General features: G+C 56.9%; 1 protein-coding gene across 9 annotated transcripts in view; it reads right to left on the bottom strand.

Moving 5' to 3' along the window:
• The window catches only part of TAFA5 (TAFA chemokine like family member 5), a 306441-nt gene that overhangs the window by 99794 nt on the left and 189146 nt on the right, over positions 1–17501 (bottom strand). For 6 of the 9 annotated variants that reach the window (XR_013527484.1, XR_008475380.2, XR_013527482.1 and 3 more), the window contains exon 3: positions 13390–13517. Coding sequence is in view for 6 of the 9 variants with exons in the window: in XM_054242696.2 (XP_054098671.1) it covers positions 13390–13517 (128 nt within the window). In the remaining 3 variants the exon portion in view is untranslated. Of the gene's footprint in view, positions 1–6094; positions 6245–7370; positions 12309–13389; positions 13518–17501 lie in introns of those variants that run through there. The other 3 variants (XM_054242683.2, XM_054242686.2, XM_078351584.1) reach the window with 2 other exon arrangements.

Raw genomic sequence — 17501 nt, 5'->3', positions numbered from 1 at the left:
AACAGACTTCTGACGGGTCTCTCCTACTGCAACAGCGTAACCAGCACCCCGGGTCTCTCCTACTGCAACAGTGTAACCAGCACCCCGGGTCTCTCCTGCTGCAACAGTGTAACCAGCACCCTGGGTCTCTCCTGCTGCAACAGTGTAACCAGCACCCCGGGTCTCTCCTACTGTAACAGTGTAACCAGCACCCCGGGTCTCTCCTGCTGCAACAGTGTAACCAGCACCCTGGGTCTCTCCTACTACAACAGTGTAACCAGCACCCCGGGTCTCTCCTGCTGTAACAGGGTAACCAGCACCCCGGGTCTCTCCTGCTGCAACAGGGTAACCAGCACCCCGGGTCTCTCCTACTGCAACACTGTAACCAGCACCCTGGGTCTCTCCTGCTGCAACAGCTAACCAGCACCCGGGGTCTCTCCTGCTGTAACAGTGTAACCAGCACCCCGGGTCTCTCCTGCTGCAACAGTGTAACCAGCACCCCGGGTCTCTCCTACTGTAACAGTGTAACCAGCACCCCGGGTCTCTCCTGCTGTAACACTGTAACCAGCACCCAGGGTCTCTCCTGCAGCAACAGTGTAACCAGAACCCCGGGTCTCTCCTGCTGCAACAGTGTAACCAGCACCCCGGGTCTCTCCTACTGCAACAGTGTAACCAGCACCCAGGGTCTCTCCTGCAGCAACAGTGTAACCAGAACCCCGGGTCTCTCCTACTGCAACAGTGTAACCAGAACCCAGGGTCTCTCCTGCTGCAACAGTGTAACCAGAACCCCGGGTCTCTCCTACTGCAACAGCGTAACCAGCACCCAGGGTCTCTCCTGCAGCAACAGTGTAACCAGAACCCCGGGTCTCTCCTACTGCAACAGTGTAACCAGCACCCCGGGTCTCTCCTGCAGCAACAGTGTAACCAGAACCCCGGGTCTCTCCTGCTGCAACAGTGTAACCAGCACCCCGGGTCTCTCCTACTGCAACAGTGTAACCAGCACCCAGGGTCTCTCCTGCAGCAACAGTGTAACCAGAACCCCGGGTCTCTCCTACTGCAACAGTGTAACCAGCACCCAGGGTCTCTCCTACTGCAACAGTGTAACCAGCACCCAGGGTCTCTCCTGCAGCAACAGTGTAACCAGAACCCCGGGTCTCTCCTGCTGCAACAGTGTAACCAGCACCCCGGGTCTCTCCTACTGCAACAGTGTAACCAGCACCCAGGGTCTCTCCTGCAGCAACAGTGTAACCAGAACCCCGGGTCTCTCCTGCTGCAACAGTGTAACCAGCACCCAGGGTCTCTCCTACTGCAACAGTGTAACCAGCACCCAGGGTCTCTCCTGCAGCAACAGTGTAACCAGAACCCCGGGTCTCTCCTGCTGCAACAGTGTAACCAGCACCCCGGGTCTCTCCTACTGCAACAGTGTAACCAGCACCCAGGGTCTCTCCTGCAGCAACAGTGTAACCAGAACCCCGGGTCTCTCCTACTGCAACAGTGTAACCAGAACCCAGGGTCTCTCCTGCTGCAACAGTGTAACCAGCACCCCGGGTCTCTCCTACTGCAACAGTGTAACCAGCACCCAGGGTCTCTCCTGCAGCAACAGTGTAACCAGAACCCCGGGTCTCTCCTGCTGCAACAGCGTAACTAGTACCCCGGGTCTCTCCTGCTGCAACAGTGTAACCAGCACCCCGGGTCTCTCCTGCTGCAACAGTGTAACCAGCACCCCGGGTCTCTCCTGCTGCAACAGCGTAACCAGCACCCCGGGTCTCTCCTGCTGCAACAGTGTAACCAGCACCCAGGGTCTCTCCTGCTGCAACAGTGTAACCAGAACCCCGGGTCTCTCCTACTGCAACAGCGTAACCAGCACCCCGGGTCTCTCCTGTTGCAACAGTGTAACCAGCACCCCAGGTCTCTCCTGCTGCAACAGTGTAACCAGCACCCCGGATCTCTTCTGCTGCACAGCACCAATAACCAGATAGATAGGGATTTCCCAAAGAAGCTGCTGAGGGTCTGACTTCATTCTAATGCCGGATTCTAATCGGGGATGTGGACATTCCAGAATATTCAGGAAGATGCCGTATGTGGAAAATAAGAATCCTTTTCCTACACAGAGACCTTGTCTGTGCCTTAGGTAGGGCAGGAACACATCGGGGCCTTAGAAACATTTCTGGTCCATCATTTTCCTTTTTCACCATCCCAGGACCCTGCAGGGTCAAGCCTGGGGTACCCTTACCCCTTTCTACAGATGAGGAAATGGAAGCTCCAAAGATCAACTGACTTCCTCCTGTCTCCCACCCTAGCACGCCAAACAGCTGTCCCTCTTCCAGGCACGGGGAGGACGGTGGGATCAGACCCAGGAAGTCCTGTTGGTACAACGGCTGTGTCCCTGGAAGGGGGCCTGTCTGTCCAGGAGGCGCAGAGTGGTTCAGTCACACCCAACTCCTGTGGAGCCTGACATCCATGTTCCAGTTCAGGAAGAGGTGATGTATGAAGGGACCCAGCGACTGACAAGCCGTGGTGACGAGGAAGCTGGCACTGACAAACACGATGGGGCAGAGGTGTCATCCGGGGACCCGTACAACCCGCCATCTTTCGGGTTTAATGGGTAGTTGACATTTAAAGTAATTTGGATGCAGAGACAAATCCTCCCACTTCATTTTTAGAGACTGATCTTTAACAAATGCCCATGCCACACATCGCATCCCATTCCCACTGTGGATGCGGGAGGCGTTTGGAAGGGGTTGGCTGGCAGAGCCCGTGTCTCCTGTGTGCTGCTATCTGGGTCTGAAGAGCTGGGTTGAGAATGGGGCACATTTGGACATGCTGGCCATGAAGATGGCGCCATGATGGAGGGATCAGTCCGGCATGACCGGAACCTGGGGCTCAGCGACAGGCTGGGGACAGGCTGGGCCCAGGTGAAGGGTGGCCTAGGGCCTGGAGACAGCACCTCACCATTAGGATGGGAACCCGGCCATGACTACCCATGGCATGCACTCCAGCTGATTTCCCATCTTACATGCTGATCGTACTTTCTTTTTAAAAACAAATTTTTTTGAGATGGAGTTTCACTCTGTCGCCCGGGCTGGAGTGCAGTGGTGGGATTTCAGCTCACTGCAACCTCTGCCTCCTAGGTTCAACTGATCAAGCGATTCCCCTACCTCAGCCTCCCGAGTAGCTAGGATTACAGGACGTGCCACCACACCTGGCTCATTTTTGTATTTTTAGTAGAGACAGGTTTTCACCATGTTGGCCAGGCTGGTCTCGAACTCCTGACCTCAAGTGATCCGCCTGCTTGGCCTCCCAAAGCGCTGGGATTACAGGCGTGAGATCATGCCCTGCCCTGATCTTACTTTCCACAGTACAGGCAGGAAGTAATAAGTTCACCTTTGTCCTTTACAAAAAAATTAATCTCTAAGTGATGTCATCTGTAAGGTTATAAGGATTATAAACCAACAGGAGAAAAACACAGTTTCCAGCACTCTGCCAGCACCTTCTGCCAGTCAGTTCATGAGATCTGGAGTCAGAGAGTGGCACCAGTGCCAACGGCTCCGTGGGGACCCGACATCACATGCAGTGGGCAGCCGAATGGTGGTGTTGAGGCGGTGGCCCAGGCGGCTCTAGAATGGTCAGGGAGGTTGCTCCTCACGGGCTCCTCTGTGGGGAGGACTCCGTAGGGTGGGACTCCATTCTTCCCCTAGGATTGCACAGATTCCAGAGCAATTTGAAAGTCCAGCATCCCAAAACCTCACGCGTCGAGACAGAGCTCATGTCCACCTTACTGCCTGGGCAACCGAGGGGGCCACTCGGGTTCCTCGTCCCTTCACGTGGGTGTGACTCCACAGTACATGAGGGACCTGAGACAGGTACTGGAAGTGCTTCTTCTGGGATCCACCCAGAGAGGGCCTCCAGGGGCCGGGGCAGGCCTTGGAGCCTTTCCAGGACATTCTGTAACCGGCCCTGTGAACAGGGTTCCTCTAGCCCACAGCCAGGCCCTGAAATGCATCTGGTGTACAGGGAATGCCGCGGAGGCTCCGTGCCCAGGTGCCAGCGTGGTGAGGGTCAAGACACTGCACTTCCATTGATCACATAACAAGAGCTTCTGGAAAGCCACCCTGCCAGCAACAAGACGGGGCGTCTCCCCATGTCTTGGATCCCCACTGCTGCATAGACGGAAGATGGTCTCCAGCTAGAAGGACTCTTCTGTCTCCTGACTGCACACGGGGAATTCGAGCACATTGCCGGAGTCCTCGCCAGGTAAACTGGGTGCTGTCTGCCGCTGACTCACCAGTCGCTTTCCATCTCGGTTCCCAGTGGTGTGCTAGACCCGGAACCCAACCAAGCAGGCCCATTCGGCAACAAAAGCGACCCTCCAGCGGTTCTCAAGGGGCGTCCCTGAGATGTGGGGTCACGTGGCTCATCTCTGCATCCCAGGCTCTGACTTGGCATCAAAACAGTGTCAGATGGATGGGAGTGCTGGGGAGAAGGCAGGGAAGCAAGAGCAGGGGAAGGGAGATGAGGCACCGATTGTGTCCCTCAGACAAACCCTAAGCCTGATCCTCACCCCATCCAACCTGACAGAGCCTGCAGCCACCAGGACATCCCCAGCCCTGCCACACTCACTGGTTTCCTCAACAGGCCGCGTCCTCCCTTCTGCATCGGGCGAGTGTCCTCACATTTCGCCCATTTTCCATTTACGTATTTAAAATAATTCAAAGAACAACTGCTTTAAGGAAGATGGAGCCTAACGCAGCGTAATTACGGTCACTAGCGCCAGAGAGTAATGGCCCCCATTACAAAGTTGGCCCAAAGTGCAGACAGAAATCGTGTGGGTTTGCTCAAACCCATGTTTTGTTTCTGGGCTCATTTCTGCTGAGAAAATGAAGAATGTCACTGCTTACAGTACCAGCTGATGTGGCGCCGGCCGTACACGCCGGCGCCACATTGTTTACACACAGAATCTATTAAAACGTCCAGCTATTATGGGTGATGAACAGCGGTGATTCAAAAGAACGCAAAATGGATTGCAGACGGGGAGCAGGGGAATGACTTAGTATCTTCACTGTCTGTGCAGAACGCAGATTAGCGAGGTGCAGGTCCTGGGCCACTTCTGGCCAAGGACCCAACCCTGCTCCATCTCCCCGGTGTGTTTAAGCTTCAGCCTTCTTTGTCCTTGGGGGAGAACGCAGATGGATCTCGGGGTTCCCAGCCGGTCTCGGCCTCCCACCACCCTGCTCTCCCAGGCTTGTGAGAGGGGACGGAATGTTCTCCCTCCTGTCCTTCCTCTCCCCTGGCCATTGCAGTCACTTAGGAAGCTGCCAGAATTTGAAAAGGCTGCCTGGATTCCTGGCTGACCTCATGGGGCGGGGCCGGGGGAGGCCTGGCTGAGACCAGGGTCGCTGTGTGGGAGGGTATCCCAAGGCCCTGGCTTGGTTGTGCTCTGGAGAGGGGATGGATGGCAGAGTCCTGGTGGGGGTGGGACGGGGCACACAGGGCGCTTGGGAGGTTGGAACCCACAAAGCTCTGCCAGGCCAGGCCCACTCTCCCTGTTTGTGTGCGGCTCATTGCCTTGTGGATCAGGAGTGGGTCTTCCCGCAAGACACTCTCAAGTTCCCTTCACAACCACAGCCACTGCCTTCCTGCCGGGAGCCTCCTTGCTGCCCCCACAGAGGCTTGGTGTCAGCTACAGGGACCCCTTCTTCCTCTCTCAGCAGTCCTGGCCTTTGCTGACTGATGGCTGCTGCAGCTGGGCTGAGTGTCCGCTGTGCGAGGGCAGGAAGTGGCCACAGGCATCCAAGGAGAGTCAGGTGGGGATGCACGAGGGCACTGACACCACCTCAGCTCTCACCTGCCTGCGTCTTAGGAGAGGGCACTGCCCACCCTCCTGGGCCCTTCCTCCTGCTCAGCCCATGTCCGCAGCAGCCCCGCCCCAGCCATGCGAGGCCATGGGCTCCACAGCACACACAGGCTCACGAGGCAGCTCCATCTCACTCCCGGATGAGGTGGCTCTGTGTCCTCCGCCACCACACACAGGACAGATGGCTCCCGGGACCTGCCGACGGGCCCTGCCCAGCCAGGTTCTCCAGGGTGCTGGCCCAGAGCACCTGGGTGGACGCACCTCCCTTGACTGTGCCGTGACCAATTCAGCTGGGCCGTCATCCGCCTCAGAAGCTGTGCCTGGTGATGATAACCCTCCTGTGGCTGCGGGAGGGCAGGGGCCGTGCCTGCTCTGTGGTTCCCGAGAAGCAGTGGACCTCTCCAATGGTACCTGCAGTGCCCGACAGAGAAGGGGGCCTGACAAACACGTGGGCAACAGGCCGGGCTGAGGCGGTGCCCACTCAGCCACAGCTCCCCAATACTCCCACGCTGGAGCCTCAGGGCATTTTTGCTTGTTTTCCCAGACAAACGTCCATGTTTCCCCTCCCTGAATGTGTACATATTTGGAATTCATGTGCAAACTCCAGCTAGAAGTATCCGTGGCCTGTGTCTTCATTGCCTTCTCCCTGAGGGACCCCGCTTGTCCGTGACCCTTCCCCTCATCTCCCAGCACAGCTGCATGCAGAGCTCCTCCTGGGATGCCCAGGGACCCCGCTTGTCCCCTGACCCTTCCCCTCATCTCCCAGCACAGCTGCAGAGCTCCTCCTGGGATGCCCAGGGACCCCGCTTGTCCCTGACCCTTCCCCTCATCTCCCAGCAGAGCAGCACGCAGAGCTCCTCCTGGGATGCCCAGGGACCCCGCTTGTCCCCTGACCCTTCCCCTCATCTCCCAGCACAGCTGCACGCAGAGCTCCTCCTGGGATGCCCAGGGACCCCGCTTGTCCCCTGACCCTTCCCCTCATCTCCCAGCACAGCTGCACGCAGAGCTCCTCCTGGGATGCCCAGGGACCCCGCTTGTCCCCTGACCCTTCCCCTCATCTCCCAGCACAGCTGCACGCAGAGCTCCTCCTGGGATGCCCAGGGACCCCGCTTGTCCCCTGACCCTTCCCCTCATCTCCCAGCACAGCTGCAGAGCTCCTCCTGGGATGCCCAGGGCTGGGTCCTGTTCTCCTTGCCTCCTTGACAGCCCGTTCCAGGTTCCAGCGGTGACGGAATTCCAGGTCAGGAGTTGTAGCCTGCACTCTGGAAGACTCGGCGCCACTGTTTCCCGGCCTCGGCCATCCACTGACAATCCGGCGACACTCTGCTATGGGCATCTTTGTCCGTGACCTAGTTTTTCCCTTTGAGTTTTGGGGATTTTTTTCCATCTCCCATGGCCTGACATTTCATGCTGGCATGCTTTAGGACGCGCCGTATTCATTCATTTTTCCGGGCTTGGTGAGTACTCTCACAGGGGAAGACGACAGCTGAGCTCTGGGGAGGATTTTACAAACATTTCTTCCATCATTTCTTCTTCGTTTTCCTCTATTTCAGGGTGTTGTATCATCCAGAACTCCCGAATCAATCTTCTGACGAGCTATGGTTTTCCTTTCCTAGTTCCCATTTCTTTTAGAAAATCCTAGTGTCTGCTTTCCGAGAGACTGCCTCAGTGTTAGGTCCCAAACATTCTATTGGGTTTGCAACGTTCTGCCGTGACACACACATGCAGGCGTGCAGCACCTGTGGATACGCCCCACGTACCTGCAGGCACGCACCTTGCCATGTGTACAAACACCCATGTGCATGTGCACGATTGCCTAACGCGCTCCTCACGTTCTGCTGTGACACACACATGCAGGCGTGCAGCACCTGTGGATACGCCCCATGTACCTGCAGGCACGCACCTTGCCATGTGTACAAACACCCATGTGCATGTGCACGATTGCCCAACGCGCTCCTCACGTTCTGCCGTGACACACACATGCAGGCGTGCAGCACCTGTGGATACGCCCCATGTACCTGCAGGCACGCACCTTGCCATGTGTACAAACACCCATGTGCATGTGCACGATTGCCCAACGCGCTCCTCACGTTCTGCCGTGACACACACATGCAGGCGTGCAGTACCTGTGGATACGCCCCACGTACCTGCAGGCACGCACCTTGCCATGTGTATAAACACCCATGTGCATGTGCACGACTGCCCAACATGCTCCTCACGTTCTGCCGTGACACACACATGCAGGCGTGCAGCACCTGTGGATACGCCCCATGTACCTGCAGGCACGCACCTTGCCATGTGTACAAACACCCATGTGCATGTGCACGATTGCCCAACGCGCTCCTCACGTTCTGCCGTGACACACACATGCAGGCGTGCAGCACCTGTGGATACGCCCCATGTACCTGCAGGCACGCACCTTGCCATGTGTACAAACACCCATGTGCATGTGCACGACTGCCCAACGCGCTCCTCAGGCCCTTCTTTAAGTTCTGGGATACGTGTGCAGAACGTGCAGATCTGTTCCACAGGTATACATGCCCCGTGGTGTTCTGCTGCACCCATCAACCTGTCATCTAGGTTTTAAGCCCCACATGCATTAGGTATTTGTCCTTATGCTCTCCCTCCCCTTCCCCCCACTCCCCGGACAGGTCCTCTCCTAATAGCACCTTAACTCAGAGGTGACATCTGCGGCTGGGGCTGGCCTGCTGGCCTGGCTCACCTCTGTCTCATGAGGTGCCTGGGCCCAGCCAGTAGGCCCAGCTCCTCACCCGGTCTGGGGCTCTTCTGTTAGCTCCAGCAGGACAGGCTTAGGGTAATGATGCCCACAGGGCTCAGGGCTCAGAGCCAGTGTTCCAGGCAGTGCGTGGGTCATGACCACACCCTTCCACTGGCCACACATATCCCTAAGGCTGAGAGCCAGAGGGGGGATGCAGAGCGCCTGAGCCTCCTTGCCTCCGCACCCCGCCCCACCTGCTCCTGTGTCTACATGCATTCTGCCCTCTCTGAGACTGAGCTGTGCTTTCACTGGGGCGCTTGCCCTTCCGCTGCTGCCTCAGTGGCGCCTGCGGCCTCTACGTTCCTCGCTCCTCCTCCTCTGGCTTCTTCTGGTTTTGTCTCCCTCTGCAAACAGTGACCTTTGCTTCCCACCATGTTTAGGAGCCTGGAGCTGAACAGCCATCTAGGGGCAGAAGGGCCCTATGGCCCCTGGCTCACGGCACCTGGGGTTCTGATCTGGATTGGTGGGTTCAGTGGGTGGAATGGGGCCCCCCAAAGTTCACGTCCACTGGGGAACCTCAGAATCTGACTTGATTTGAAAATAGGGTCTTTTCCTATGTGACTAGTGAAGGATGTTAAGAGGAAATCATCCTAGATTCAGAATGGACTCTAAATCCTGTGGGTGGAGTGTTTATCAGAGAAGGGAGAAGGAAATTTTACAAACAGAGCAGGCCACATGAAGACGGACACAAAGAGTGGGGTGCTGCGGTCACGAGCCAAGGGAACCTGGGGCCTCCAGAGCTGCGAGAGGCAACGGCGGGTCCTCCTACAGAGCCTCCTGAGGGAGCAGGGCCCTGACCATCAATCTGGCACCTTCTGGCCTCCAGGACCTTGAGATGATACGTTTCTGCCATTTCCAGCCACTCAGAACGGAGTGGCCGCAGGTCATACAGGCAGGAAGTGATTCCAGAAAGAAGCGGCGGGTCTCCTGACTGAGCCCTGGGGGAGCTGAGCGGGACTCCCATCTCAACATGTCACTTTTCACCTCATCGCCTGGTTTCCAGAAGTTCCTGCTGCGCTTGGCCGTATTTCCACTGCAGGGTCTGGTGCTGCCCAGCTCGCTCCCTCTTCAGCGGGAGCCTCTGTGAATCCATTCTTCTTTGGGTTCCACAGGGAGCTGAGGCCAGGTGCCTGGGTGGGAGGACCAGGGGCCTCTGATGCAGCCTTTCAGCTGGGCCTGCCTCCACCACGCTGGGAGAAGCCTATCAGTGCTGACCGCACACAGCTCCCAGCGGCTCAGCTCTCCTTGTCAGCCCCGTCCACCCGCTCCTGTCCTTCCAGAACTGTCCTGCTGAGTTTGCACTCAAAGGAGGATGCCATTTTCCCCATTTTGTGTCCCTGTCACCTTACAGGGGGTTCCAGAAGGTGCGTGAAGGAAGTGTGAGCATCCTATCCTCTCTAACTGGGACCCTAGTGCACACAGCTGCTGTTTCCCCGGCTCCTCCAAGATCCAGGGTTCGGCACAGGTCACAGACACTCTGTCCTTCAGCAGAGCCTCCCTGGGCCCTGAGATCCTGACATAGCAACGCACTCCTGTGCCTCAGCTGCCTGGCGGACTGGCACAGACACAGGAGGGCTGGGCCTGGAGCCCAGTGCTGGTACCTCCTTCTTCACGCCGAGGTGCTCCAAGGCAGGGTCCTAGCCTGTTCTTCCCATGGATCTGTTAGTGGGACCACGTTTGACATGCTAGGTCCTCAGCATCTGAGAATGAAGAGACCTCGCAGTTTGAGCTCGGTTCTGCAATGGGAGACTCCTCCAGGCTCCAGGCTTGCAGGAAGCTCAGGGGCACAGTGGCCTGGACAAGGTAAGCCACCCACTGGGTCAGGGGCCATGCAGCCAGAAGGCCCCTCCCTGTAGCAAGCTGGATCCTAAGTCCCAAACAAGGCCACTGTGGACAAAGCGCAGAACTGCAGGAGATGCTGACGGGACAGCTCCCGGCCACGAGGCGACCACAGAACCAGGAGATGCTGACGGGAGAGCTCCCGGCCACGAGGCGACCACAGAACCAGGAGATGCTGACAGGAGAGCTCCCAGCCACGAGGCGACCACAGAAACAGGAGATGCTGACGGGAGAGCTCCCGGCCACGAGGTGACCACAGAACCAGGAGATGCTGACGGGAGAGCTTCCGGCCACGAGGCGACCACAGAACCAGGAGATGCTGACAGAAGAGCTCCCCAGCCATAAGACCACCAGAGAACTAGGAGCTGCTAACAGAGAGCTCCCCGGCCACAAGATGACCACAGAACCTTTTCCAGAGGGTTGGTAGGTGATGTGAATCATCCATTGGCAGTGAGTCTGACCTCCAGAACTTGCCACCAGGCTGACAGCATGAGCTGCCCGGCCTGAGGCAGCAGCAGTTTACGGCAACATGACAGGAGAGACAGCATTTTGGCAGGCTGCTTGCTGGGCGGCCAGGCCCCAAGGAGACCTGCGTGTCCTCCTCTCTGGGTCCAGCGGAGGCCCCGGGATGGCCTGTAGATACCGCCCTCCTGGAAAGCCTGGTTGGGGTGGGATTCAGACATCCAAGCCCCCATGAGATCAGCGGCTGCTGCTGTCTGCACAGCCTCGGAGTCTCTCACGCTGGGGAAATGGGCTCTCAGTGGAGCGAGTTTCCATGAAATACAAGTTTCTGAAGAGAACCACACAGAAACCCCACTGAATTTTTCCACCCCCACAACTGTGATTTCACACAGCACAGAATTAGAATGTGGTGCTTGCTGGTGAGTGTGCAAATAGGATTTCCATCTAGCCGGTTTGTTCAGATTTAGGAACAGCTCACTGACAAGTACCTTGCAATACATAAACATTCCAAAAACGTGGCAGAGCAAACACTGATTAGAGTATTTCAAAAGCCAGTCACATGTGCGGTACGCAGCCCCGGCCGAGAAACATCCATGGAGAGAAGACCTGCTCCCCTCGGCCCCACCAGCCCTTCCTGTCCCTCCTTCTCCAGCTCTGCGAGCCCTGCTCAAGGGCAGAGGAAGCCAGAGCAAAGCTGGGGAATGGGAGGGGGGGTGGACAACAGCTCTCAGCCCATCCCCCAGGAGCAGGAGCCAGAGTGGGGGCCAAGAAGGGGCACTGCCCACACCTTGGGGGGACCGGCAGCAGCCACCCAGGGTCTCCTTGCATAGGGTAGGTGGACATCGCAGGGCAAAGCCGGCTGAGGGCAGTGCCTGGAAAACCACTGAGTGGTCAGTTTCTCTCCAGTCCCCACAGGACATGGATTTCCAGCCTCCTACAGCAATCCCGTCTCTACTAAAAATGCTTCTCCCATGTGACCACGTGTGAGCAGGCGTGTGCTCCAGCACCGGGCGCTCCCCCTCAAGACACAGACGCCACCTTTCATTCTATTCCTTCCTCCTTTTAAATGCTGGCGGTGGTCTATTAATTTCACAACACATTCCTGGGGTGACTGCCTGCACTTTCAAAAGCAGTGATCTTGGGTCAGGGAGGTGGCTCACACCTGCAATCCCAGCACTTTGGGAGGCCGAGGTGGGTGGATCACCTGAGGTCAGGAGTTCAAGACCAGCCTGGCCAACATGGCAAAACCCTGTCTCTACTAAAAATACAAACGTTAGCTGGATGTGCTGGTGGGTGTCTGTAGTCCCAGCTACCTGGGAGGCTAAGTCAGGAGAATCACTTGAATTCAGGAGGTGGAGGTTGTGGTGAGCCGAGATTATGCCACTGCACTCCAGCCTGGGCAAGAGAAAAAAAGCAGTCTTACAAACTCAAGCACAGCATGTGCCTAGGGTCCACACTCGGTGAGCCCATGAATCCATGTGTCACACACAGAGGCACAGGTGCGGGAAGGGGATGGGGAGCAGCACATGTAGGCCAGCACCTGTGCCAGGGCGGCCCACACTCTCGTGGGGCCACAGAGAGAAGTAAACGGCAAGCACCCATTCGGGAAAGGGCTGGGGTGTGACAGGCACTAGGCACATTAGTGGAGCCTCAGCTGGGCAGGTTGGGGGCAGGGGGGCCGCCTGCATCAGGCCTGGGGTCAGCGCAATGGTGGAGCCTAGCTGGGCAGGCGGGGGCGGGGGGCCGCCTGCATCAGGCCTGGAGTCAGCACGATGGTGGAGCCACAGCTGGGCAGGCGGGGGCGGGGGGCTGCCTGCATCGGGCCTGGGTTGGAGGTGGGTATTAATCTAAGAACATGACCATTAGTCTGGAATTAGCAGCAAGCCCATATCTACTGAGTCTCTCACAGCCAAGTTATGAGAAACCATCATCTCTCGAAAAAGCAATTCATGGTAAAGTGTGAAATCGCATCTAGTGCTAATTCACCACCTATAAGAAACTCAGATGCAATCAGGCAACTGGGATTGTAACTTCCAATTCTACGGTGGTTAGTTCAAGAGCTCAACTAACCTTTCCAGAAAGCTTTGAAAACAGGTCACCACAGGCCAGTGATTCTATTAGGAGCCAGCACTCCTGCTGTTCCCAGAGCCTTCTCCCAAGACACCTGGGAAGATTATAGGACTAGCCCTGGCCCCCTGGAGCGAGCACACAGTCACTCACAGAGGTCCACCAGCCCCAGGATCTGTAGCCCACGGACACGAGGTGCCCGCGCCACGGCAACAAGAAACTGCCCCAGGACAGATGGTCAGGAATCCAGCCCCAGAGAGGGAGGTGGGGAGGAGACCGGCCCTGGGCCTCTTTGCCCGAGGATGGAGTGAGCAGCTACCACCTGTCCCCCCGCCAGAGTCAGGGTGGCGTCGGAGGCCTCACAGGCCCCCACCCCAGCACACCCACAAGGAGGCCAAGGGCCACGTACCGTGGTGGTCTTTATCCTCCCACCGGGCTGCGTGCACGTCCAGCCTGACCGGTTGATTAACAAGTCACAGCCTTCCCCCTCCAGACACGGAAGCATGTCACACCACTGCTTGGTCTTGATGATTCTTGCTGTGGGAGAAAAGAGACAGGCAGTCAGCATGCTGCTTTCATGGGTTGTGAGGGTGTTACTGGGGGACCTGGGTCTTGGCGCTGGCTGGAAAGGCCCTCAGGCAGTGCCTGGCATGGCTGTGCGCAGGGACCCTCACGCAGGGACGCTGGGCCCCGGGGCTTCACCAGCTTGCTGGCTTCCTGGTTTAGTGCTTACTCCGAGTCCTGCTCTGTCCTCGGCCACTCAAGGAGCAGTAAGAAGTGACCAAGGGGGGCTGGAGACGCCTCTGTGGAGCCGTGCCCTTCCTGCAGCATGGCTGCCTCACTTGCTCTTGTCTGTAATGCACCAAAGAGCCGGGAAAAAGCAGGAGGAGGGGGTTCTCGGCCAGGTCATCCCTCAGATGCAGTGAGAGCAGCCTGTGACTGGGGGGGGGCCAATGGAGCCCAGACTTGCTGCTCGGAGTGAGGCTGGGCGGGGGGTGGAGAGCTGGTGCCCATCACTGATGGGAGGATGTGACAGCAACCCCTGTCCCAATCCCCACCCGTGCCACATCTCATCTGCAGATGCCAGGATGACCACCGGGGCCCGCCCCTCACCAGCCACATCAAGGCTACAAGACTAAAGGACATGAATCCTCATCATGACCCCTGGACAGGGTAGAGGGCGGGGGTGTGGTGAGGGGGCCGGGTAGATGGACCGCTGGGGAAACTCCGAAGCCCACAGCAACTTCTTCCATGCCACAGAGAGTCGCAGTTTCTCTCTTCACTGAAAGCCCACCCCATTGTGTGGCTGTAGGATTAGGCAGACTGGAGATTACTCTCCACCAGAAAGGCCGAGAAGCAAGGAGTTAGATGTGACTGTATCAACATAAGCTTCACTGCAGGAACCTCAAGAAGACGATCAGTCATTTCTCAAACTGGGACAAAATAGTCCTTCCTAATGCACACATGATGATGTCTATTAAAACCGGACCTACAAACAGAGGTTGCAATCCAGCTGAAACACAGGCGTTCAGACGAGATGCAGACACTTGCCAGGCATTCCTAGTTCACAGTTAAGTTAGAAACATGCACACTTATACACACAGGATTCTACCACCAACTTTAACCCCATGGTTGGAAATCGGGGAAAACTCTGGATCTCACATGAAAAAGAAGTTTGAAAGTTTGGGTCATTCGGGCAGGGTGGCTCACGCCTGTAATCTCAGCACTTTGGGAGGCTGAGTTGGGTGGATCAGGAAGTCAGGAGATTGAGACCATCCAGGTTAACACGGTGAAACCCCATCTCTACTAAAAATACAGAAAATTAGCCAAATGTGGTGGCATGTGCTTGTAATCCCAGTTACTCAGGAGGCTGAGGCAGGAGAATCGCTTGAACTCGAGAGGCAGAGGTTTCAGCGAGCCAAGACTGTGCCACCGCACTCCAGCCTGGGTGATGGAGTGAGACTCTGTCTCAAAAAAAAAAAGTTTGGGTTCAAGGCCCTAGGAGAACAGATGACATCATCAGACACTGCATTCACTGGTGAGAGCCACGTGCCCCATGCTATGTGCAAAGTGGATGGACTGCACATGGCTCATTTCATGCCAGAGCAGGGAGGCCATGGGAGCCCTCACCTCCCCTTCCTCACCCCGCACTGTTTCTCGGGGTCCTCACTGCTCTGAGTAGCAGCTTGGAACTCACCTTGTTGGATTCAGGCGATTTACACGTGAAGCCCCTTTGTGTTTTCCTTCTAGATCCCTCCCTCCTGGGGCTCAGTGTTTGATGGGTCCACTGGCCCCAGGGACGCAGAGAACCCAGTGCCTGGGCTGCCTCCGTTGCCAGCCCTGTAGATGGGGAAGGGCTCCCTGTCGCCCACACCAGGCTGGGATGCATGGACATCCAGGCCCAAGGCAAGAGTGGTCCCCATGACCCCCAGCCCCCAACTCCTGTCTGCAACCCCGGTCCCTCTTGCGACACTTCAAAACCCTTGGCTTCCTCCTCTCTCCTGAGTTTTCTCTTCCATGTCACCTTTTTCCTTTTTTAAATAAAGCACAGGACTCTCAATTTGCATAAACCAGAAGTGTACTTCCCCAGGATACTGGTTTACAAAACGTTCCTGAGATTCCTCAGCACAGGAGGGAAATGGCTGCTGTATCAACAGCCCTGCAAATGCATGCATGTGCACACGTGTGCAATGCTGTATAGACAGCTCTGCAAAGGCATGCGTGTGCACACGTGTGCGCTGCTGTATCAACAGCCCTGCAAATGCATGTGTGTGCACACGTGTGCAATGCTGTATAGACAGCTCTGCAAAGGCATGCGTGTGCACACGTGTGCGCTGCTGTATAGACAGCTCTGCAAAGGCATGCGTGTGCACACTTGTGCGCTGCTGTATAGACAGCTCTGCAAAGGCATGCGTGTGCACACTTGTGCGCTGCTCTATAGACAGCTCTGCAAAGGCATGCGTGTGCACACTTTTGCACTGCTGTATAGACAGCTCTGCAAATGCGTGTGCACACGTGTGCACTGCTGTATAGACAGCTCTGCAAAGGCATGCGTGTGCACACTTGTGCGCTGCTGTATAGATAGCTCTGCAAATGCGTGTGCACACGTGTGCACTGCTGTATAGACAGCTCTGCAAAGGCATGCGGGTGCACATGTGTGCACTGCTGTATAGACAGCTCTGCAAAGGCATGCGTGTGCACACGTGTGCACTGCTGTATAGACAGCTCTGCAAATGCATGTGCACACATGTGCACTGTTGTATAGACAGCTCTGCAAATGCATGTGCACATGTGTGCACTGCTGTATAGACAGCTCTGCAAATGTGTGTGCACACGTGTGCACTGCTGTATAGACAGCTCTGCAAATGCATGCGTGTGCACACGTGTGTGCTGCTGTATAGACAGCTGCAAAGGCATGCGCGTGCACACGTGTGCACTGCTGTATAGATAGCTCTGCAAATGCATGTGCACACGTGTGCACTGCTGTATAAACAGCTCTGCAAATGCGTGCATGTGCACGTGTGCTGCTGTATAGACAGCTCTGCAAATGTGTGCACACATGTGCGCTGCTGTATAGACAGCTCTGCAAATGCATGCGTGTGCACACGTGTGCTGCTGTATAGACAGCTCTGCAAAGGCATGCGTGTGCACACGTGTGCTGCTGTATAGACAGCTCTGCAAAGGCATGCGTGTGCACACGTGTGCACTGCTGTATAGACAGCTCTGCAAATGCATGCGTGTGCACATGTGTGCACTGCTGTATAGACAGCTCTGCAAAGGCATGTGTGTGCACCCCCCTGTGCTGACACGCTGTCCTCCAGATGTGTGGCTGGTGGGCTTCGTGGCTGTGCACCCAGGCTGCTGTCCATGATCCCACGTGCGGGAGGACCACCGCTTGGACAATGCTCTGTGGTTCCCACGTCTTGAAATTCTGAATAATTTGTAACAAGGGCCCCACATTTCATTTTGCACAGGACCAGCCAATCACGTTGCTGGCCTGCAGGCAGTGGCTATCCCTGTAGGAGCAGTGGGCAGCAGAGGACCGGACCCTGGGGGAGAGCTCACTCCTTACCCCAGGAAGACGCAGGCCCTGGGGTTGTCGCAGGGGAGGCAGGTCTGGGAGGTCAGGGGCCCTCTGGAAGACAAAGGGACAGCATCACAGCCAGAATGACCAGGCTCTGGTCCTCGGTTCTGACAAGGCAGGAGGAGCTGCCCGAGGCCTGCATGAGTGGAGTGGAGAGGAGTTGAGATGCACTGGTCATACCTGTCATGGCACCCATGCAGAGGATGCTGTGGGGTGCTGTGTCCTGGCCAGTCCTGCCCTGCCCCACACAGGCCCCTTCACACCCGAAGCCATGGAGGCAGCGCCCAGCAGCCTGGCATGGCTGGCACCAGCCCATTTACAGGCCAGTGCCATGGATGGAGTAGCCTCTCAGTGCAGCCCAACCCCTGTAACTGGAGACGGGGCCTCCAGGAGTTGAGGAAGGTTAGATGAGGCCATGAGTGTGGGGCCCTGACCCA

This window comes from Callithrix jacchus, chromosome 1, assembly GCF_049354715.1.
Source record: "Callithrix jacchus isolate 240 chromosome 1, calJac240_pri, whole genome shotgun sequence".
Taxonomy (NCBI): Eukaryota; Metazoa; Chordata; class Mammalia; order Primates; family Cebidae; genus Callithrix; species Callithrix jacchus.
The sequence above is the reverse complement of the archived record's forward strand: the minus strand, read 5'-3'. Positions and strand labels throughout refer to the sequence as shown.